The following is a 25,523-nucleotide window of genomic DNA, read 5'->3' on the forward strand; positions in this document are numbered from 1 at the left end:
AGCCTAAAGATCAAAGAAGCCATGTTTGTTTCTTAATTCCCCTTCGTGAATCAATAAGTCCCCCGCCAATTATGTAAATCAATTTTTCAGGTTAGGTTCGCCTTAAGACATAAAACAGGAACATGAATTGCTGTTGACATCCATCAAAGTGAGAAAGTTCCTGTTTTTTCATTCTCACTGACAACGAACCATAAAACAGACATAAATTGCTGTTGACATCCATAAATGTGAGAAAGTTCCTCTTTTTTCATTCTCACTGAAAACGAATCGTAAAACAGACATAAATTGATGTTGACATCAATCAAAAACATCAAATAAATTGACCAACACCCATAATCGTCCAAGAAAACATCCATCAATGTGAGAAAATTCATGTTTTTTCAAGTGAGAAAAATTCTGTTTTTCCATTCTCACTGACAACGAACAGACATAAAAACATGCATAAATTATGTAAAAAAAAAAGTTGTAGGTGGCAGCAGGGGTGAGTCGTGGGACCTCCTGAGGCCTTTCTACTGTTGTATAACCAAGTGGTTATCACCCTAAACTTACATTTATATGTCGTTCAGGGCTATGGTTCGAGTCCTGGTGTCGCCGATTATTTGGTTTGGGAGGGGAGTTAGTGGCGAACCTCTGTGAGCTCAGCCAGAATCTTCCCAGGTTTAAATAGGTGCCTGAAGAAGTCTGGGGGAGGCAACTGACGAGGGTTGTGTGAAAGCAAAAGATGACTGGTCTCAACCTCCCACTAAACCTCCTAGCTGAAGGGTTATTACATGGGGACCAGCACCGTCTATTTGGACTATGAGGTTTTACACGGCCTTTTACCTTACACGGCCTTGTAACAATGGCATTATATACACGGTGTATATACATCCCATCCCCCAAAATCACTTGAATCACTCTGCAAATTACAATACTTAGCTTTCCCTCCTCTGAACTGAAAAAAAATACTAATACCAATTTATCTGCTAATTAGCAGCTAAAATGCCTGCAAAATAGTATTTTGCATAGCTACCATCTCCAACCCAAAAGTATATCAGCCGCTTTCCTTAAAAAAAAGAAAGAAACGGAGTGTGGATCTGTGACAAAAGAATATTTATGCTCGTTCAGTACACCTGCAAATTAGTCTTGCTCCCCCCAAAAATATGGGAAACTAATATGGAGGAAAGATTCCTCGGGAAATTAGAACCATCTAATTAGATTCACAAAAGAGTCGCAGCTTAGGTGTTTGCACTTCCTAAAGTATGCACGTCAAAACTCTTGAGTAACGTTTTAATCTGCTGTTTCACGCACTGAACGTCACATGAATCAGGCAATTGAAAACACTGTTTCCCTATGCAGTGGTGAAAATACTGTTTTCTCGCAGTTACATTGGCTCATTTGTTTCCCGCTGATTCGTAAAACACTAAATGAAAGCAAAGCATAACTTGAGTACAAATTCCGTCTAACAAAAAAAAAAAAAAAAAAAAAAAAAAAAAAAAAAAAATAATTCAAATTTAAGCTTGTAGGTGATTGGAGCCAGAAATCTAGCGTAGAATAAATGCCAGAAAAACAAAATCCCAAGCATACATCATCACTGAACATGGAACATAAGCATAAGGAGAATGTAAAAAATAAGCTTCCTTATCTGATCTTCTTTCAACGTTAAAATAAATACAAGAACACAAAGTCAGAAAGCCCCTGAAGCCCTTAAGCACAAAAGATAATATGTACATCCAGCTCAATATGTCAATTCTGCTGTCCATAACTATTCTTCAATAGGTAAGAAGCAGACATATTTGCAGAAATTTATATCAGCGGGAAGGGGAATTAGATGAAAGCAAACAAATCATATGAAACAGATAGGATAAACGGGTGAATAGTAAAAATTTTGAAATTTCAGAGACTAATCCCCCCCCCCTCACCTCCCTTATGTTTTTGTTAAGAACTGTACTTTCTCGAAGGGTTTGCTCTATGACCAAAGTTTGCAAGCTCCAAGGTTTAAGAGGTCTTAAAGAAAGGTAAGTTTTGTCGCTAATATATTTCCCCTGTCCCGCAAAATAATCAGGGGCGAACGTTAAGGGGGCTCAGGACCAAGCCCCCCCCCCCGAAATCCTCAACTTTATTGAATTTTTGGGCAGTTCTTTTACAAACTGTCATATATAATTAGTTTTCATTATTATTGACGGCCCTTCCCATTTTTTTTTAATATAGGACCTCCCCCGAAAAAATTCCTGCATCCCAAGACTGGTCCAACAAACTCTCTTCCCGTGGAAGCGTAAAAAAGATAGACCTTAAGGTAAAGTCTTTGGGTCTCCCCTCCGTGGAAAAGTTTTCAAGTAACTTAGCCTAAATATTTAGGCTATCTGTTGCAATGTTAACTATAATCAACAAGTAAAATTATCGCTGGAAGAAAATACAGATAATATTAATTCATGTCAATTTTGAAAAGAATCCCCGAATTGGCGATGCATACTTTACCAACAGGGGCGGTAAATTGTTAATATTTGTGGGGGGAGGGGGCACGGATTAAACGTAGCTCTATCATCGGTATTTTTGGCTCTTCCAACCCTGTAATTAATGTAACTTTTTACAATCTAGGGGGCACGTGCCCCTAAAACCACCCCTTGGATCACCCCTGATTGGCAGTAGAAAGCATATTCTGTTGGAATGATAAATAGAATTAGTAATTAACCGCGATAATATTCAAGATGTTAACAATCATGGCGCATTTGGAAGCACGTTTTACGGGGGAGGGGCAAATAAAAAAGGTAAAGGCAAAGCATTTGAAACATATAGGAAACAGCGTAAAATTGTAAATACCTATAGATTTCCAATGGAAATAATAAGAGTCATCAAGCCCTCCCGCCACCACGTGGGTGCGTGTCAAGTGGGGGCTACTTAAAATATCATTGAAATTTTCTTGACGGAACCAGCAGTAACAATCAAAAACCCAAGAATGCCACTCGTTTGGTACTTTCAAAAGAATCTTAAGAAATTTCTTTAATGTCTTGAGGACTTAAGTTTATTAAGTTTTTCTTATTCTTTTTATCCTTTTATTTTCTCTGTATCTTTTCTCACAGGATGGACTATTGAGCTGGGTTAGAAATTTCTGTCGTGGAGGGTGTTTGACTTGAGCTCAGCATCTCGTGGCTTGGTTTCAAATATACAATTGGAAATATTTAAAACTTATCCGGTTTGAGTTTTGTAATCATTATATTTTTCTTTCTCTTATGTTGAGTGTCTTAAAGGTGTGAATGTATTAAGTTGAAAATATGTTTTTTTAATATATTTGATTCATTTTCGTTTCTCCCCTGTTTTTTCCCTGGCCATAGAGCCTTACGGGGGAGTCTATGTTGAAGTGTTTTTTATTGTGAATTTATCGGTTGAATAAATTGATTGAGTGACAATAATAACGAAAATAATTTGATACTTGTGCATTATATCCTACACAGCGCTATAGGCTGTATAAGGATATACTACAGGAAACCAGTCAATCGGGTATTCGCAATGGATAAATGGATCACAAAGCGTGATTTTTTATTGCGTTTACAATATTTAAACTGTTGTTTTTTGGGGTTTAGGGGGGGGAGCGGAGGTACCTAGGTTAGGTTACGTGTTTAATATGTGCTATGCTTTACCCCACCCCCTAATGTGCCAATATATATCCCAAATTTGTTTCTAAACTATTATATTTTCATCCTATTTTATTTTATTTCATTAGCATTAACCAAACTTGACTTCTTTCGTGTGTGGGATATAATGCACAAGTGCCAATAATTTTTTATGCTTTCTATATAAAAATGAGTTTACACATAAGAGGAAATATTAAATTAATGCAAAACTATATTAATGTGAAAGCAGGAAATTCTGCATGTGTTTAACAAAATATTATTACAGATGAATTTTGAATGTTGCCACATTGCATGTTAATTTTGGGCGTGACAGGAGAAAATCAACATCAATGATGTAATAATAAATGGAGACAATTTCGCCTATTTAGCCATTAGTCATATAGACACTGTTCTCTGTTTATAGCTATGCGAAATTACGGAAACATGCATTCCTTGGCAGAAAAATAATTATCATCAAGTAATAAATTACTTTCAAACATTTTAGGGGTATTCGACCGTAACAGTTTTATTTATTGCTGAATAATGGATTTTGACATTATTCAGCGATCATTAAATCTCCTCAATAATTCTTACCTGAGCCATAAACAGGCCCGCACACAGGGAAAGGTGGGCCCGGGTTGGATTTATCCAGGGCCCTCTCTATATATTAAATATTTAAATAAAATATACCCGCATAGTAGTTTACGTACGAAAAATAGTTCACGCATATGGTGCAAAATCTCTCTAATATAGGACTATCCCGATTAAGTTCAATAAACTTGACATGAACTTTTACGTGTATCACTTCTACGTTATAATATATATCATATTACATTTAACACATTAATATGTCTCATCCAGCAATGCAAACCTAAAATAAATATATTTTAATTGTCCCAGTGACCTCAATTGGGAGGGGACAGAGGGGCATGTGCCCCTAGATTTTGAAAAAATACCCTTTGGGGGCATTTCAATAAAAAATGCCTTTTTGATAAACTTGTCCCCTCCTTAGATTTTGAAAATGCATTTGTCCCCTCTTAATTTGGTGAACTGATGCCACCGGCGCTGTGGAACTGTACCATGTGTGGCGGAGTGCGGCCACTCTAAAATAAGTGCAGGAAAGAAAAGCAGAGAAAAACAAACAGAACTTTTGCTTCAGAAATTAATTTGAAGAACGTTTCCAAGAAAAGAAAATGGTACTGTTCTATTAGCTGTAAAACACACAAGAAGTGAATTTTGATTAATGCTAACGAAATAAAACAAAATAGGATAAAAAATAGGGTTAAGATCTAAGAAAACAACACCAAAAATATAACAGTTTAGAAACAATTTTCGGCTGTATATTTGCACATTAAGGGGGTGTGGGTAGAGCATATTAAATACGCAACCTAACCTGGGTACCTTTTCTTGCCTCTTCAACCCCAAAAAACTAAAGTTTAGATATTGTAAACGGAGTGAGAAATCCCTGTTTGCAATGCTCAGCATAGGAATTCTCCGTTGAAAGAACCTGCTTGACTAGTTTCTTTTATCATGTTCGCTATACAATATCTCGCGTGTTTTACAGCTAATGGAACAGTACCAAGAAAATACATGTATTTTATGTAAAAATATGAGAAACGCACATTCAAGCATATGAAAACCCAAAACGAGTCTTAACACACTGACGTAACTGTGTTTAACAAAGCAACAACATCGATGCACTTACTAGCTTTTGTCCTTCAGGCAATACCTTATAAAGGAAAAGAAATTGTCAGTTTGAGAAACTAGTCACACAAAACATTACAGAATTCATCAAGGAAGAAAAAGAGGAGATACAACTTGTGACGTAATGGATGAACAAAAACAAAGCTAATTGCTGGGGCGAAGGAAGACATGACTTAACACAGCATTCCGAGTTTCATGCCACGCCCTGTTAACACCCACAATTTTACACATCACATTTTATGTTGATGAAAATATAAGACTTATTAACAAAATTATGGAAACCACAGAAGAAAATAATGGAAATCAGGCCGCCCAAAACGTATTATATCAAATACCTAGCCTAACTTACCCTAACCACCTTTATTCAGTTAAAATATACTAGTATCGTAGTTTTTCTCATGGAGACAAAGCTAATTATAACCGATTGCGGTCAGAGAAACCGGTTCTACTCAGATCAAGAACTTATTTGGGGTCGCTATAATACACAAGTAGAAGTACCGCTATTGTAATAAAGGAGGGGTCTCCCGTATTGTGTACGTCTCAGAGCGCCACGTGTGCCAAGCGTGGCACAGTCCCCGCGATGACTGGCACTGTTCCGCCACGATAGGCACGCACTACCTGGTGTACGTTATTTATGAAAGTCGGTAATCCCTTGATAATAATCAATGCGCTTGTGCACTATTTGTCACACACAAAAGGTAATGGAAAAGGTGCGAAAGATTGTAATCCCTCAGACCTTGCCTCTCAGCAAGGTCATGTCAGGGACACTCATGAAGGAGGGTCAAAATGGAATTCTTCATTTTCATTAGCAAATAAAAATAAACGAATTGGTCAGTATTCCTGAATATTCATTAAAAATGTGACACTTGTTCGGTAAAAAAAAAGTATTTTCATATCTTTGTCTTCCCTCTACAGAAATTCGTTGGGGGTTTAGCGCACCACAAAAAAATAAAACTTCTGTGGGAGCCCCCGCTCCCTGTTTCTTAAGCTCCAAAACCGAAATATAACTTAACTGATATATATTTCCTGTTGTCTACCCCTTCGCTTATATTGTAGAAAAAAAACGAAGTGCGTTTTTCCTATGTCCTTGCAACAAAAGGATTAACTGCAAATGAAAATCAACTTTTAGGCAATTTCCCCATCGTCAAACACCTGTTTTACGAAACCCTCGTCGGCACTGTGTAATATGAGGGAGAGGAGGGGGTGACGAGGGGAGGTCAACGTTTTTTTTAACCAGACCATTAGGGTGGAGTCTCCTACCCCTACCCCCGCCCCCCGCATGTAGGTATAACTTTGCGTACCATCGTTCTTCCCTTGTCTGGTTCAATACTTCGTAATTATAGGCGTATAGGTCTGATCTTTAGAAGGCGGTGGCGCCAATTCGGGGGTGGGGCATTTGCACAGAAGATTAAGATAAATCATCCCTCATCGTATAGTTTATGTCTGTCAAGTCTTCATTTATTTTTCTTTATATAACATTTTCCCTTTTCCTAATCAAATGATTTTTGCGCAAATCTTTGCAATGAAAAGTCCGTATTTTCTTATGCTTTATAATGTTTGCATAAATCCTGAGAATTGAAACGAAAAAATTTGACTGGTGATGTATCGAGCACAATGACATGCGCAACGTGGTAAATCGTTTTCTGTTCAACTTACAAATGTTAATTAATTGAGTTTTTAGTTTTGCAACTAGTAGTACAGTCAAATTTTATTTCGAGGATTTCATGTGTATTTCGGCGGAGGAGCTAAGATATGATATTATTCCTATTTGTTCAAGATACTGATTATAAAGGATTACACTAAAACAATGTTTTAATTCATACTGAAAAGGGTAGATTTCAGTTAAAATTATGGTGACACGTTATTGGTAACCATTATTTACCATAGGAGGCGGGGGGTAAAGAATACTGAAGAATTTTGAAAAAAATTCTCAACTTAGTCAGAAATGTTTTACGAGTTTTTCTTGCCCGTGTCAAAGCAATGTTAATTTTCACCCTGCCACACATGCATTTTGCGGACATTTCGCAGCCACGATTAGAAAAAATTATAATCGAATTAAAGAAAATGTATTAGGACTTTTCTTGAGAATATTTGATTTCTATACGAATTTGGTTTGTTTCAAATTACATTTTTGCTGAAACTTTCCTAAAACTAACATTTTTCTGAAGCCCACGTCGCCTATGTAATGACCACTGTATATAAATTATATATAATATAATTTGTATATATAAATGTATATACGGTGGTAATAACGATGACGGTGATTTTTCCTTGTCTTTTGTTAGACAAAAGAAACCAATTTAAAATTCTCGATACTCGTATCCAAGCCAAAATGCCTTAAAAGCCAACATCTCTTTTCACATCCCCTTTTACTCAATTCCGTTTCACTCCATCCATACGCTAATCGTAAAAGTACAAACATCTAAATTTTCCTAACAAAAAAAAATGTCACTATTTTTTGAAGTCCTAATGGAAATAGCTCAAATGAACTACGAAAATAGATAAAAAAAAAACTCAGACAGCCAAAATACATTGATATAAACTGCCCAAGCACACACCCAAGGGTGGGATTATAACAATTACTTCGATACATCCAGAAAATTTTTATTCAATGAATCTTCAGATTTGCTTTCAGTTTAGCCCCCTCCCCACAAATCTTACCTCTAGAATAGCTAAAGCCGGTTTACACGCAAACTAAATCGACAGTGACAAAATCGAGAATTAATAAATGCATGGGAAATATATAATATGGGCAAGGTTATATTTGGGTATTAGGGTGAGTTAGGTTAAAATTGAATTTGCGACGGAAACTAATGTCTTATTTGAATTCGGGATGAAATTCTGATTCTAGAGGTAATTTTTTTTTTTCTTAGCTATCTGAATACTCCGTAAATGTAAATATTTCACCGATTTTACTGCTTTGCATAAATCCTTTTTAACATATTTTTCATGGTTCATAACGTTCATAACGTCAATAAAAACGTCATAACAATAAAAAACGTCATAACGTCTTAACAGATGGTTCATAACGTCAATAAAAAAGAAATTAGCAACAACAACAACACAAATCTACCAATTTTGGATATAGTCTATGGTAATATCCCAGCGTTAGAGAGGGGTGCTAGGGTTCAGTTAAATTGGAGGCAAAATTTGGAAAACTACTTTTAAAAAATTATCACATATTATTTCTCATAATGGCCAAATGTTTGTCCCAAATCATAAATTCTCCTCTGTGAATTTTTTCCGTTGTTTGATACCGTTAGATTAATTTGAAGAGAAGAGTAGCGTGTGGAAAACTCATTGAGAATAAATAATTTCGGCTATATATTTGACCATTGAAGGGGGGGGGGAGGTAAACTAGAGACTGAAATGCCCAAATTTCGATAATTTTTTTCAAATTTGTGTTACTAAAAACCTGCCATCTATGCAATCTTCTAAGCCCTAGAAATATGGAAATGGTAGAGATAATAACTTAGGAACATACTCCTAGGGTAAATTTAAGGTCCTAGATCCATATCTGAAAGTTTCAGTCCCCTTACACAACTACTTTCGAGGATAAAAGCAAGCCTACAACTACAACTTTACCTGTTCCTATATGCTACTCCCCTTCAGTGGCGTAATTTCGTCAAAATCCTGAGGGGGGTGGCAAATTTGGAGCCATTTTTCCCAAATCAAGTGAAAATGACAGTGAAAACTGAAAAATGAGCCATATAATATTATAAAGGTAAAAATACACTAAAGAAAACTGACCCGGTTCTGTGGATACTTGAATTGTGCAGACTTATCTTAGTTTTGACAAGATTTTTGAAGAAACTTAATTTCAGCGGGGGAGAACTGGGGCCTGGGGGTAAAGCGAGGTCTGGGAGGGTCAGTTGCCTCCCTGCCCAATAGCAAAGTACGCCCTTGCTCCCCTTATGAAATCTGCAATCTTAAGAAACTTTTGAATTCTCTCCTTTTGAACTTAGCTAATTCCAGAAATACGCGCAGATGAGCAGGGGCGGATAGAGAATTACTGTTTGGGTGGGACATTAACGAAACCTGGGCTCCCCTTTGGTTTTTTCGCTCGGCCAACGCTATAATGCCCATATCACCCCCCCCCCCTGATGAGCTTTGCCAATTTTACCCTTTAATTGTTAATATGGGAAAGGGTAGGATTGACTTACTTAGAATTTGCAACACTCGGCATTCCGCGACTAAAAACCGGTGATTCTCTAGTCATCAGCTCTGATCTGAATTTCCCCATTTCATCTTCCATTTTCCTCATTTCCTGATCAAATCTCTCTCTTATCGAATTAAATTCGGTATCGATCACACTGAAATCTCCGAGTCGAATTGGAATTCTTTTATCCATATTGATTAATCAAGTTCCGCACAGTGACTGATTCTCGAATTACTTTTCAGTTCTGGAATCTATTTTGTGCTGTGGTAGCCTGCGCCAGAATTTCGGAGACTCGGTGGTGGGCAGATATAAACAGAAAATGGACGAAACAATTCCAGCCAAAGTCTCCGAGACAAACTATATATCTTATTTCTGCATTTAATTTTATTTAATTTATTGATAACCCGTCAAACACAACAGTGAAGGGACGGAGGAAGAAAGAAAAAGAACACGAGAATCTAAAACCTTACATAATACGCATATACATGTAAAATAAAGAGTAAATTCGCCCCCCCCCAGTGTTGATAAACTATTAATGGGAAAAAGACAGTTTAAGGGCTCTTCTGATACTTTTGTCTTATAGCCACCACACTCAAAATCTTGTATCACGAACATGAGCCAATAACCAGTTTTCATGATCTTTATACTAGACAATATCAGCTTCTGCTCGGTAGGAAACTAAATTGTGGTTAGGTTAGTTTAGGCTACGTATTTAATATGATGCAGTCTGGGGGACCCCCTTCCATAATTCTTTGTTGTAGTTTTCCTAATTTTGTTGATAAAGTGTTATATTTTCATCATATTTTGTTTTACTTCATTAGCATTAACCAGAATTCACTTCTCGACGGAACTTGAGTGTGGTGGCTATAAGACACAAGTACCGCTCTTCTGAAGAAATCAAACAGTTCGTGATAACGAACTGCAAGTAAGGAGCGACCCGGCTCAATGGTAACAGAAACTGTAGAAAACGAAATTTTGATACCAATAGATACATCAAAAGAATCAGATTTTAATGGTGATTTCAAATATATAAGTTTCATCAAGTACCTTAATGAAAATCACACCATCATATTCAGCGTATCAGAGAACCCTACTGCAGAGGTTTCAAGCTCATATCTACAAAAATGTGGAATTTTGCATTTTTTTTGCAAGAAGAAAGATCACGGATGCGTGTTTACTTGTTTTTTTGTTTGTTTTTTTTTCCCAGGGGTGATCGTATCGACCCAGTGGTCCTAGAATATCATGGAAGGGCTCATTCGAACGAAAATTGAAAGTTCTAGTGCCCTTTTAAGTGACAAAAAAATGGAGGGCAACTATGCCCCCTCCCACGCTCATTTTTTCCCAAAGTCACCCGAACAAAATTTTGAGGTAGCCATTTTGGTCAGCAAGGTCGAAAATATGATAACTATGTCTTTTAGGATGATTTAATCCCCCGAACTCCCCGGGGGGAGGGCTGAAAGTTATGAACTTTATCGGAAAGTATACAGACGTTTTCGGGGGGGGGGGGTGATTTTTTCTGGTAGTGGGGGGGGGGTTCGGGGGTTATGTGGGAGGATCTTTCCATGAAGGAAGTTTTCATGGGAGAAGGGACATTGCTATGAAGGGCGCGCCGGATTTCCCAGCATTATTTAAAAAAGATGAGAAATTATATATATATAAAAAAACAAGTTTTTCAACTGAAAGTAAGGAGCAACATCAAAACTTAAAACGACATAAAACATTACGTATATTAGAGGGTTCACCCCCTAGTCAATACCTCGCTCTTTAAGCCAAAGATTATTTAGTACTTTCATAAGAGCTATTTATTCTAATTAACGACATTTGTGACTAAGGGGTCATTTTTAAAGAATTGGAAAAAATTTGAACTTTAGCTTAAAGAGCAAGGTATTGACTAGGGGGTGAACCCTCTAATGTACGTATTAAAAATATATGAATATAAGTAGTAACCATCTATGGAATTTGCTTGCTGCCATAGGAAGGAATTTGCTTGCTGCCATAGGAATTTCTATGTTATTTGCTTGCTGCCATAGGACTATGGAATTTGCTTGCTGCCATAGGACTATGCTATTTGCTTGCTGCCATAGGAATTTCTATGTTATTTGCTTGCTGCCATAGGACTATGCTATTTGCTTGCTGCCATAGGAATTTCTATGTTATTTGCGTGCTGCCATAGGACTATGCTATTTGCTTGCTGCCATAGGTATTTCTATGTTATTTGCGTGCTGCCATAGGACTATGCTATTTGCTTGCTGCCATAGGAATTTCTATGTTATTTGCTTGCTGCCATAGGACTATGCTATTTGCTTGCTGGGGTTGGCAGACAGGATTTCTATTATGACACCCATTTTTTGGAGGTCAAACTCATGGATACATGTTTTTTTTTTTTTTTTTTTTTAAACTGGTATTTTTTCAATGAAGCCCATAGCACTTTGCAGAAACCCGTGAATGTAGGACTGAAAGTCCATTCGTACTATATCTGAATTAAGTTACTAATCAAGTTAGTGTGACCGCTATTTATTAATCTGGTTATGGGGGTATAATCTGGTTTGGTTCGTTATTGCGAGAGGCTTACTCAATTTACATCTTAGTGTTAACTGGGTGATCTAATTGCGTAGGTACTAAAGGAACATTTGAAGGTCGAGAAAAAAGGGGTAATTAGTGGTTGGATAATTTTAACAAGAAATGACTGAAAAGTGTTTTGGAGGAGATGGAATGAATGTCTACTGTATAATACACAAGTGATGATTTGCACAGTGTTGTCAATTTTAAATAGTTTAGAAATAAAAAAATTAACAAGAAATGGCTGAAAAGTGTTTTGAGGGAGTTGAGTTGCACGAGGGTTGACTTGCACGAGGGTTCAGTTACATGCGGATTCAGTTACATGGGGATTAGTTAAATGGGGTCGAGTAGCACGAGTAGCAATGGGGTCGAGGTTCAGTTGTACGGGGTTTTGGTTATACAGGGGTTCAGTTACATGGGGGGGTTCAGTTGCCCGGGGGGTATCTGCTATAAAAAACACTTCATTCTAAACAAATACGAACATTTTGAAAAGCAGACAAAAAATTGGACAATATAATCAGAATTATTTGATTAACATTTAAAAAGGGGTAATGAGATATGTGATCTGTATAAAACACTAGTGATGTTTGATAAGTATTGTCAATTTAAAATAGGATCTAACGTTCCCTTCGTTCCCACATTTCTGAGGGCAGGGTGGGGTCAATTTTGGAGGGAAAACATCTGCATCAAGGGGATGGCTCAGAGACCCTTCGTTCCCACATTTCCGAGGGCAGGGGAGGGGGAGAATGTGATAGTATTCCAATACAATAATTCAAGCATAATAGAATTTATGCTCCTAAAGGAAGCTCGTAAAGCCCTTCCCCCTCCCCACACTAGGATTATTCTGATCGTTTTTTAGTTAATGCAGCTTTTATTTGCATAAAAATTTTACTTTTCTTTTGCTAAATGGATCTCATTACAAATTAACTTACGTAACTAACTTCTATATTCGTGTATTTTTCTTCTGGCAAAAAATAAAGAGTCCCAGATTTTTGCAGATTTGAGCTTGAAATCTATGTAATAGAGTTTTCTAAAAAGATGAATAGGACGGTGTGATTTTCATTAAAATTTATTCACTTTTAGGGGATGCTTCCCCCCCTCTTTAAAAATCGGGTAAATTATTCTCAGGCTCGTAGCCTTTGATGTGTAATACTAAACTTAATAAAATTTATATATTTAGAATCAGCATTATAAACACATTCTTTTGATACATTTATTGACATCAAAATTCCGTTTTTAAAAGTTTGGATTACTATTGAGCCGTATCGCTTTCTCCAGTACGTGTTAGACCAGATCATAACCCCCAAAGTCACTTCTTTTATCAGTCGTAATTTAAAAAGATTTTTTTTCCTGTATTGTTTGTAGGCGGTAGCGTACATTAGGAGAGGGCTACATGAGCAATCCTCCCCTCCATCGAGATCTTCATAAAAGGGAAAAGGAAGATTTGTATGCAAACTATTAAATGGAAAAACAAGTCACAGCAACTGGTTTTGGGCCATATTCTGTAATAATACAAGGTTAAAATTAGCCCCTGATTTGTATTAACATCTTCATCTAGGACCAATTTCAGCCTGGTGCTATAAACGATCGTAAACGGCCGAAAAGGCTCGTTTTGAGTTTTGCTCGATTATTTATTGTAATTGCTTTTCAGTTTGGGTTTCATTTATTTATAGATGCTAATTAGTGGTAGTTTCATGTTTGGTAGATTATTTGATTTTATTTTTGCTTAATTTTTGTTTAATGGAATTGTTTACCTTTCTTTGAAAAACATATTTTGTAGAAAAGGTCAGTATAAAGGGGTTATTCAAATTCTTCCTTGAGTAGCAACCACTGTGAGTGATCTAAGCCATTTTTGACACTTGACGCAATAGGCAATGGGATATTATAGTGAACATAGCTATAAATTTAATAACATAAAATATTCAATTCAAGATGTGAAATACATTAAGAACCTTAGTCGGCATTGGGCCAGGCTTATAGACTCCCTATAGACGGTCCGTAATTTAAGCTACTCAAAGTCTAAAAATATAGAGTTTTGTTTTGAACAGATCGTTGCTTCACGAAAATGCAAGAGCAGATTTGGTTTTCTTGTAATCTTCAAGAACTTACTGCTAATTTAAGTCGGGTTTATGAAAGTTTAACCTTGGCCTTTTCTATTTATTTCAGCATCTTTGGGTTTTAAGTCCATATTTGGTTATGAATTTTTCCTAGGACTATGTATTAATAACAAAAAATGAGTAAAAAAAAAATAGTTTAGCAATTGAAAATTAAATTATCTTATTTGACTAATATTACCAAATTAAGAGATGTAATTTTTAATTAAAATAGGAAGCTTTATAAAGTATAAAATGATTTAATTTAGAGAGTATCATATTAAAAATATGCTTGGGCCAGGTTTATAGACTGTCTATAGACGGTCCGTAATTTAAGCTACTAAAAGTCTAAAACTATAGAGTCGTGTATTGAACAATTCGTTGCTTCACGAAAAGGCAAGGGAAGATTTAGTTTTCTTGTAATCTTCAAGAATTTACTTTTTATTTCAGTTGAGTCTGTGAAAATTTAACCTTGGCTTTTTCTATTTATTTCAACATCATTGTATTGTAACTCTATATGTGGTTATGAATTTTTTCTAAGACTATGTATTAAAAACAATAAATGAGTAAAAAATAGTTTTGCATTTGAAAATTAAATTATGTTTTGGCGGCCAATTTCACCAAATTAAGAGACGTATTGTTTAATTAAAACAGGAAGCTTTTTTAATAGTATAAAATATTTTAATTTAGAGAGTATCATATTAAAAATATGCTTGGGCCAGGTTTGTAGACTGCCTTTAGACGGTCCGTAATTTAAGCTACTAAAAGTTTAAAACTTTAGAGTCGTTTATTTTAAAAATAGTTTCTTAAAGAAAAAGCCAGGGAAGATTTTGTTTTCTTTTAATCTTAAATAATTTACTTTTTATTTCAGTTGAGTCTGTGAAAATTTAACCTTGGCCTTTTCTATTTATTTCAGCATCATTGTGTTGTAACTCTATATGTGGTTATGAAGTTTTCCTAAGACTAAGTATTAATAACAAACAATGAATAAAAATTAGTTTTGCAATTGAAAATTAAATTATGTTTTGAAGGCCAATTTGACCAAATTAAGCGACGTATTGTTTGATTAAAATAGGAAGCTTTTTTAAAAGTATAAAACGTTTTAATGTAGAGAGTATCATAATGAAAATATGCTGGGTTTAGCATCCATCTAAGACTTCCGCTCTTTTCTTTATGTCTTTAAGTAGCTTGAAATTTAGGTCTTTGTGCTTGCAATCTACCTACTGAGAAAATTGACAATAATTTCATTTTAGAAAGATGTTGATCAAACCCCCAAGCAAAAGTGAGCAAAGTTGGATGTCACCTCTGACAGCAATGTGAGTCAAAGCAAAATACATCATGTACATACCCCCATGCACATTTTTGAAGATTCAAGTGTTACAAGAAAACAGATAAGGATGCTTATAAAAACACAAGAACAAGATAGACATTCACTTCTATTTAAAGGAACAGATGTGAGACGCTATGCTCAGTTAAACAATGCAAGGAAGCATCCTATAGTGTTGTTATGCTAAATTTCCAATTGGTCTGTGAATGTTCGTTTCTAAAAGCAGTATTGTTTTGATTTCAAATAAAGTTCGTTAGCTTTTTTAATGCTCCTATTACTCAAAGAGTCCAGATATTCTTAGAATATAGTTTATAACCTAGCCCCCTGCGATATAAACTATTCATCACTTGAAAAGCCCATATCTGAGGTAGTCACGGCTATTTTTTTTTTTCAAGGAATTATCTGAATGCATTTAAAGTATAGTATGAACGGCTTGCAAAAACACGAAATTACTACTACTAGTAAAAACCCACTGCACTAAAAAAACATTTCTTTCATTAAGATGCAAGAGTTTGAATATTTCAGTAGTGCTATGTAGTTGTTAACCTAGTCACATAATGGTTTACCATGTCACAGTTACATTCTCTTGATTCTTTATAGTTCATTTTGAATTTCTGTCATTGAAATGCAAGAGTTTGAAAATTGCAGTAGTATTTTCTTGCGATTTACCTTGTCACAGTTACATTCACTTAATTTTTTTAATTTTATTTGGAATTTGTATCACTGAAATGCTTGAGTTGGAACATTTCGGAAGTGAATTTATGGCGAATCCAGGGAAGAATTTTTTTTTTTTGAAAAGCGTTTTTATTTTAAATTTCTTTAACATTATTTTAATTGTGTTATTTAATTTTATTTTAAAAAATAATTTTTTGTAAAAATTGTTTTTTTTTTATTTTTCTAATTAATGAAATTAATTTAAAAATAAAAATTTAATTTAATTTAATAATTTTAATTTAAAATAATGAATTTTATGTAAAAAAATTTGAAACTATTTCTTTTAAACTATTGCAGTTTCTATTAAAATTTCTGAATTACAAAATCAAATTAAGTTGCATTTGCTCCTTTTCGTTTAAACCAATTTGGTTTCTATAAGAAATTTAAAATTACATCGTTTAAACTATTGAAGTTTCTATAAAGTTAAGTAAAAAAGCTGCTCACCAAGTAGATTTTTATAGTTTCAGTTACTATTGAACTGTGTTGTTCCTTACTTAGAATTAATTACCATGAACTGTTTGAAAAAATATTAGTGTTGTTCCTTACTTTCAGATGGAAAAAAAAATAAAAATATTAGTGTTGTTCCTTACTTTCAGTTGGAAAAAAAAACTAGTCGTTCCTTACTTACAGTTCGTTACCACGAACTGTTTGAAAAAATATTAGTGTTGTTCCTTACGAGATATAATTATTAGAGTGAAAAAAAAATTATTTGTGTTGCTCCTAACTTGCATTTGGAAAAACAAAAATGAAAAAAGATATGTGTTGTTCCTTACTTTCTGTTGGAAAAAAAACTAGTCGTTCCTTACTTACATTTCGTTACCACGAACTGATTGAAAAACTATTAGCGTTGTTCCTTACTCGATAGACTTATTAGAGTGACAAAAAACTTTTTTTTTCCACCACCCACAAGAGGACATTTTTCAGCTAAAAGTAAAGAGCTACTAAAATAAATCAAACATGTGGTGAAATAATAACGAATAATTGTTCAAACTTAAATTTTCTGTAAAGCTGTGTCTAGCGATAAAATTATTACAGTGAAAAAAACTTTTTTATTGGGTTGATCTATGTTCACGAAGAGTAGTTTTTTAGCAAAGATACAAAATTTTTTCTTAGAAGTAAAATTTTTTGACTGTAATAACAAGTTTTCTGTCAGAATTGGCAAATTTTTCTTAACACAAACAAACCATCTAATCAAAGTAATGATATTTCACATTAATGATGACATACTTTATTAAAACAAACAAAAATTTCTCTAAATTGCTTAACAGTAACAAACTTTCTCATCAAAGTAACAACATTCTCCCCTAATACTAACATACGTTTACTGAAAAAAAAAAACCTTCTCTTAAAAATAATATTTCTTATCACTGATAAATCTTTGCCTGCTCTAACGAGCAAGTTTTCTAGAAAATATAACAAATTTTTCATGTCATTATAATTTTTTTTATTGTGATAATAACTTTTATGTCAGAAGCTGAAAGTTCTGTTTAAAACTAACAGACATTCTCATTAACTTAGCGATATTTTACTTTAATACCAACATGCTTTTACTAAAAAAACAAAAATTTTTAGTTCAAATATATTTTGTCGTAATTGATAACGCTTTTACATTTCTAAATAATAATCTTTCTACTAAAGATATGAAAATTGTTCTTAGACGTTAAATTTTTATATTTTGATAAAAGATATTCTGTCAGAAGTAGCAACTTCTGCTAAAAACTAACAATCCTTCATGTTAAAGTAATTATATTTTAACCTAATGCTAACATGCTTTTACTGAAAAAACACCCATTTCTTTTAGAAATAATGTGTTTCGTCAGTGTTAACACTTTTTCTACTTGAACTAGCATTTTTTCTGCCAAAGTGCTCAAATTTGTTCTTAGAAGTAACATTTTTGATTCTAAAACCAACTTTTGTTTAAGAATTAGCAAATTTTTCTTAACACTAACAATCATTCACATTAAAGTAATGATATTTCACCTTAATACTAACAAACTTTTACTGAAGACACACACAAATTTATCTTAGAAATAATATTTTTCTTCAGTGATAACCCGTTTTCTGTTCGAACTAGCATGTTTTCTAAAAAAGATACCAATTTTTTTTGGAGAACTAACATTTTTTGATTATAATAACAACTTTTCTGTAACAAGTAGCAAGTTTTACTTAACACTAACAAACTTTCTCATCAAAGTACTGACGTTTTACCTTAATATTAGCATACGTTTACTGAACACGCACAAAAAGTTCTCCTAGAAATAATATTTGTCACTTATGTGTCTGAATCTATTTACTTTCATGTCTGGGTTGGGTATTGGTTAGGTTAGATTAGGTTAGCTAAGTTAGGTTAGGTTAGCTATGTTTGGTTAGTTTATCTAGTAAAAATTTCTCCATGTTTATGTTAGGTTAGGTTAGGTTAACTTATCCTGAGCACTAATGATAAACTAACCTAGCCTAACTAAAGCATGATACCAAGTCGACATTGGTGAATTTTCCGGCGAGTATGGATAGGTTAGGTTAGATCAAGTTAGGTTAGGTTAAGTTAAGTTAGATTAGGTTAGCCTATGTACGCGCGCTTACGTAGGCTAACCTAATCTAACATAACTTAACCTAACCTAACTTGATCTAACCTAACCTAACCATACTTGCCGGAAAATCCACCCATGTCGACTTGGTATCATGCTTTAGTTAGGCTAGGTTAGCTTATCATGAGCGCTCATGATAAGTTAACCTAACCTAACTTAAACATGGAGAAATGTTTACTAGCTAACCTAACCTAACTTAGCTAACCTAACCTAACTTAGCTAACCTAATCAAACCTAACCAAACACCAACCCAGACATGTAAGCAAATAGATTCAGACATAGAAATGAAAAATATTATTTCTAAGAGAACTTTGTGTGCATGTTCAGTAAAAGTATGTTAGTATTAAGGTAAAATGTCATTACTTTGATGAGAAGGTTTGTTAGTGTTAAGCAAAACTTGCTACTTCTGACAGAAAAGTTGTTATCACAATCAAAAAATGTTACTTCTACGAAAAAATTTGGTATCTTTGGTAGAAAATTTGCTAGTTCGAACAGAAAAAGTGTTATCACTGACTAAAAATATCATTTCTAAGAGAAATTTGTGTGTGTTAAGTAAAAGTATGTTAGTATTAAGGTTAAATATTATTAATTTGATGAGAATAATTGTTAGTGTTAATAAAAACATTCGACTTTTGAAAGAAAATACTCTTTTACAATCAAAAATTCGACGCTGACTAACATGTTTGGGCAAGAATGCGTGAAGATTTATAGTTTAGGCAGAAAAAGTGTTAACACATACAAAACACACAATATCGATTAGGCATGTTCTTTTGTTCTGTAATACTAGTAAAGTATTCGTTTAGAATATCATCAATTCGATGAGAAGGATTGTTAGTGTTAAGCAAAACTTGCTACTTCTGACAGAAAAGTTGTTATCATAATAAAAAATGTAACTTCTAAGAAAAAATTTGTTATATTTGGTAGAAAACTTGCTAGTTCGAGGAGATAAAGTGTTATCACTGACGAAAAATATTATTTCTAAGAAAAATTTGTGTGTTTTAAGTAAAAGTATGTTAGTATTAAAGTAAAATATTGTTACTTTGATGAGAATGTTTGTTAGTGTTAAGCAAAACTTGCTACTTCTGACAGAAAAGTTGTTATAACAATAAAAAAAACGTTACTTCTAAGAAATATTTTTTTATCTTTACTAGAAAACTTGCTCGTTCGAACAGAAAAAATGTTATCATTGATGAAGAATATTATTTCTAAGAGAAATTTTTGTTTGTTCAGTAAAAGTATGTTAGTATTAGGGGAAAATGTTGTTACTTTGATGAGAAGGTTTGTTAGTGTTAAGCAAGTTAGAGAAATTTTTGTTTGTTTAGTAAAAGTATGTTAGTATTAAGGTAAAATATCATTACCTTGATGAGAAGGTTTTTTTGTGCTAAGCAAAATTTGCTACTTCTGACAGAAAACTAGTTATCACAGTGAAAAAAATTTTCTTCTAAGAAAAAATTTGGTATCATTGCTAGAAAACTACTCTTCGTGAACCTAGATCAACCCAAGAAAAAAGTTTTTGTCACTGTATTAATTTTATTACTAGACACAGCTTTACAGAAAATTTAAGTTTGAATAATTCGTTATTATTTCACCTCATGTTTGATTTATTTTAATAGCTCTTTACTTTTAGTTGAAAAATGTCCTCTTGTGGGTTGTGGAAAAAAAAGTTTTTTGTCACTCTAATAAGTCTATCGCGTAAGAAACAACACTAATATTTTTTCAAACAGTTCGTGGTAAAGAACTGTAAGTAAGGAGCGACTATTTTTTTTTCCAACTGAAAGTAAGGAACAACACTAATATTTTTTCATTTTTTTTCCAACTGAAGTAAGGAACAACACTAATATTTTTCTGTTCACTCTAACAAGTCTATCGCGTAAGGAACAACACTAATATTTTTTCAAAAAGTTCGTGCTAACGAACTGTAAATAGGGAACGACTCGTTTTTTTTTCCAACTGAAAGTAGGGAACAACACTAATATTTTCTCATTTTTTTTTTCCAACTGAAAGTAAGGAACAACACTAATATTTTTTCAAACAGTTCGTGGTAACTAATTGTAAGTAAGGAGCGACACGGTTCAATAGTAACCGAAACTCTAAAAACCAACTTGGTGAGCAGCTTTTTAACTTAACTATATAGAAACTTTTATAGTTTAACCGAGATAATTTCACATTTTTTATAGAAACCGCATTAGTTTAAACGAAAAGTAGTAAATGCAATTTAATTTGATTTTGTAATTCAGACATTTTTATAGAAACTGCAATAGTTTAAACGAAATAATTTCAAATTTTTTTTTATAGAAACTGCATTAGTTTAAATGAAAAGTAGTAAATGCAATTTAATTTTGATTTTGAAATTCAGTTTCTTAATTAGAAAAAAAAAAACACTTCTTCTACAAAATAAGTTTTTCAAAGAAAAGTAAAGAACTCAATTAAACTATTATGATAGAAATTCAAAATAAACAAGCGTTTCAAAAAAAAAAAAATTCTTCCCTGGATTTGACATAAATTCGCTACCGAAATATTCCAACTCTTGCGTTTCAATGATAGAAATTCAAAATAAACTTAAAAAAATTAAGATAATGTAACTGTGACAAGGTAAATCGCAAGAAAATACTACTGAAATTTTCCAACTCTTGCATTTCAACGAAAGAAATTCAAAATGAACTTTGAAAAATCAAGAGAATGTAACTGTGACATGGTAAACCATTCTGTGACAAGGTAAACCACGACATAACACTACTGAAATATTCAAACTCTTGCATTTCAATGAAATAAATGGTTTTGTAGTGCAGTGAGTTGTTACTAGTAGTAGTAATTTCGTGTTTTTTGCAAGCCGTTCATACTATACCTTAAATGCATTCAGATAATTCCTTGATAAAAAAAAAATGGCCGTGACTACCTCAGATATGGGCTTTTCAAGTGATGAATAGGTTATATCGCAGGGGGCTAGGATATAAACTATATTCTAAGAATATCTGGACCCTTTGACTAATGGGAGCATTAAAAAAGCTAACGAACTTTACTTGAAATCAAAACAATACTGCTTTTAGAAACGAACATTCACAGACCAATGGGAAATTTAGCATAACAACACTATAGGATGCTTCCTTGTATTGTTTAACTGAGCATAGTGTCTCACATCTGGTCCTTTAAATAGAAGTGAATGTTTATCTTTTTCTTGTGTTTTTATAAGCATCCTTATCTGTTTTCTTGTAACACTCGAATCTTCAAAAATGTGCTTGGGGGTATTTACATGGTGTATTTTGCTTTGACTCACATTGCTGTCAAGGGTGACATCTAACTTTGCTCACTTTTGCTGGGGGGTTTGATCAACATCTTCCTAAAATAAAATTATTGTCAGTTTTCTCAGTAGGTAGCTTGCAAGCTTAAAGACTTAAATTTCAAGCTACTTAAACACATAAGGAAAAGAGCGGAAGTCCTAGATGGAGGCTAAACCCAGCATATTTTTAATATGATACTCTCTAAATTAAAGCGTTTTATACTTTTAAAAAAGCTTCCTATTTTAATTAAACAATACGTCTCTTAATTTAGTCAAATTGGCCTCCAAAACATAATTTAATTTTCAATTGCGAAACTATTTTTTACTCATTTTTTTTATTAATACATAGTCTTAAGAAAACTTCATAACCACATATAGAGTTAAAACACAATGATGCTGAAATAAATAGAAAAGGCCAAGGTTAAATTTTCACAAACTCAACTGAAATCAAAAGTAAGTTCTTGAAGATTACAAGAAAACCAAATCTTCCCTTGCCTTTTCGTGAAGCAACGATTTTTTCAATAAACGACTCTATAGTTTTAGACTTTTAGTAGCTTAAATTACGGACCGTCTATAGGCAGTCTATAAACCTGGCCCAAGCATATTTTTAATATGATACTCCCTAAATTAAAGCGTTTTATACTTTTAAAAAAGCTTCCTATTTTAATTAAACAATACATCTCTTAATTTGGTCAAATTGGCCTCCAAAACATAATTTAATTTTCAATTGCGAAAATATTTTTTACTAATTTATTTTTATTAATACATAGTATTAGGAAAACTTTATAACCACATATAGAGATAAAACACAATGATGTTGAAATAAATAGAAAAGGCCAAGGTTAAATTTTCACAAACTCAACTGAAATCAAAAGTAAATTCTTGAAGATTACAAGAAAACCAAATCTTCCCTTGCCTTTTCGTGAAGCAACGAATTGTTCAATAAACGACTCTATAGTTTTAGACTTTTAGTAGCTTAAATTACGGACCGTCTATAGGCAGTCTATAAACCTGGCCCAAGCATATTTTTAATATGATACTCTCTAAATTAAATCGTTTTATACTTTTAAAAAAGCTTCCTATTTTAATTAAACAATACATCTCTTAATTTGGTAAAATTTGGTCAAATAACATAATTTAATTTTCAATTGCGAAACTATTTTTTTTTTACTCATTTTTTGTTATTAATACACAGTACTAGGAAAACTTCATAACCACATATAGAGTTAAAACACAATGATGCTGAAATAAATAGAAAAGGCCAAGGTTAAATTTTCACAAACTCAACTGAAATCAACAGTAAGTTCTTGAAGATTACAAGAAAACCAAATGTGTCCTGGCATTTTCTTTAACAAACTATGTTTAAAATCAACAACTCTATATTTCTAGACTTTGAGTAGCTTAAATCACGGACCGTCTATGTGCAGTCTATAAGCCTAGCCCAATGCTGAATCAGGTTCTTGTTACGTTTCACATCTTGAATCGAATATTTTATGTCATTAAATTTATAGCTATGTTCACTATAATATCCCATTGCCTATTGCGTCAAGTGCCAAAAAGAGCTTATATCACTCAAAGGGGTTGCTAGTCAATTAATAATTTGAATAACACTGTTATACTGACCTTTTCCTCAAAACATGTTCTTCAAAGAGATATAAAGAATCCCATTAAAAAAATATTGAGAAAAACTAAAATAGAACAATCTACCAAACGTGAAACTACCACTAATCAGTATCTATAAATAAATGAAACCCAAACTGAAAATAAATTACAATAAATAATCGAGTCAAACTCAAAACGAGCATTTTCGGCCGTTTACGATCGTTTATAGCACCAGGCTGAAATTGGTCCTAGATGAAGATGTTAATACAAATCAGGGGCTAATTTTAACCTTGTATTATTACAGAATATGGCCCAAAACCAGTTGCTGTGACTTGTTTTTCCATTTAATAGTTTGCATACAAATCTTCCTTTTCCCTTTTATGAAGATCTCGATGGAGGGGAGGATTGCTCATGTAACCCTCTCCTAATGTACGCTACCGCCTACAAACAATACAGGAAAAAAAAATCTTTTTAAATTACGACTGATAATAGAAGTGACTTTGGGGGTTATGATCTGGTCTAACACGTACTGGAGAAAGCGATACGGCTCAGTAGTAATCCAAACTTTTAAAAACGGAATTTTGATGTTAATAAATGTATCAAAAGAATGTGTTTATAATGCTGATTCTAAATATATAAATTTTATTAAGTTTAGTATTACTCATCAAAGGCTACGAGCCTGAGAAAAATTACCCCGATTTTTTAAAGAGGGGGGAAACACCCCCTACAAGTGAATGAATTTTAATTAAAATCACACCGTCAGATTCTTCGTATCAGAAAACTCTATTACATAGATTTCAAGCTCAAATCTGCAAAAATCTGGGACTCTGTATTTTTTGCCAGAAGAAAAATACACGAATATAGAAGTTAGTTACGTAAGTTAATTTGTAAAGAGATCCATTTAGCAAAAGAAAAGTAAAATTTTTATGCAAATAAAAGCTGCATTAACTAAAAAACGATCAGAATAATCCTAGCGTGGGGAGGGGGAAGGGCTTTACGAGCTTCCACTAGGAGCATAAATTCTATTATGCTTGAATTATTGTATTGGAATACTATCACCTTCTCCCCCCTCCCCTGCCCTCGGAAATGTGGGAATGAAGGGACTCTGAGCCATCTCCGTTATTCAGATTTTTTCCCGCCAAAATTGAACCCTCCCTGCCCTCAGAAATGGGGGAACAAAAGAAACGTTAGATCCTATTTTAAATTGACAATACTTATCAAACATCACTAGTGTTTTATACAGATCACATATCTCATTACCCCTTTTTAAATGTTAATCAAATAATTCTGATTATAGTGTCCAATTTTTTGTCTGCTTTTCAAAATCTTCGTATTTGTTTAGAATGAAGTGTTTTTTATAGCAGATACCCCCCGTGCACCTGAACCCCCCATGTAACGGAACCCCTGTATAACCGCAACCCCGGACACCTGAACCTCCGTGCAACTCAACCCCATTTAACTAATCCTCGTGTAACTGAATCCGCACCTAACTGAACCCTCGTGCAAGTCAACCCTTGTGCAACTCAACTCCCTCTAAACACTTTTCAGCCATTTCATGTTAATTTTTTTTGTTTCTAAACTATTTAAAATTGACAACACTGTGCAAATCATCACTTGTGTATTATACAGTACATATTCATCCCATCTCCTCCAAAACACTTTTCAGTCATTTCTTGTTAAAATTATCCAATCACTAATTACCCCTTTTTTTCTCCACCTTCAAATGTTCCTTTAGTACCTACGCAATTAGATCACCCAGTTAACACTAAGATGTAAATTGAGTAAGCCTTTCGCAATAACGAACCAAACCAGATTATACCCACATAACCAGATTAATAAATAGCAGTCACAATAAATTTATTTGTAATTGTATTCATTTATACTACGAACGAACTTTCAGTCCTAATTTCACG

At 33.5% G+C, this 25,523-nt stretch overlaps 1 protein-coding gene across 1 annotated transcript in view; it reads right to left on the reverse strand.

The window, feature by feature from the left end:
* LOC148948244 (protein lethal(2)essential for life) overlaps positions 1-9,675 on the reverse strand; it is an 83,491-nt gene extending 73,816 nt beyond the window's left edge. The window contains exon 1 of the mRNA XM_089094242.1: positions 9,458-9,675. Within this exon, the coding sequence (XP_088950368.1) occupies positions 9,458-9,645 (188 nt within the window). The 5' untranslated portion in view covers positions 9,646-9,675. The remainder of the gene's footprint in view (positions 1-9,457) is intronic.
* Between the last annotated feature and the right edge of the window lie 15,848 nt (positions 9,676-25,523).

The sequence above is a fragment of the Artemia sp. Qi Xiang Cuo genome, chromosome 9, assembly GCF_049724085.1.
Source record: "Artemia sp. Qi Xiang Cuo chromosome 9, ASM4972408v1, whole genome shotgun sequence".
Lineage (NCBI taxonomy): Eukaryota > Metazoa > Arthropoda > Branchiopoda > Anostraca > Artemiidae > Artemia > Artemia sp. Qi Xiang Cuo.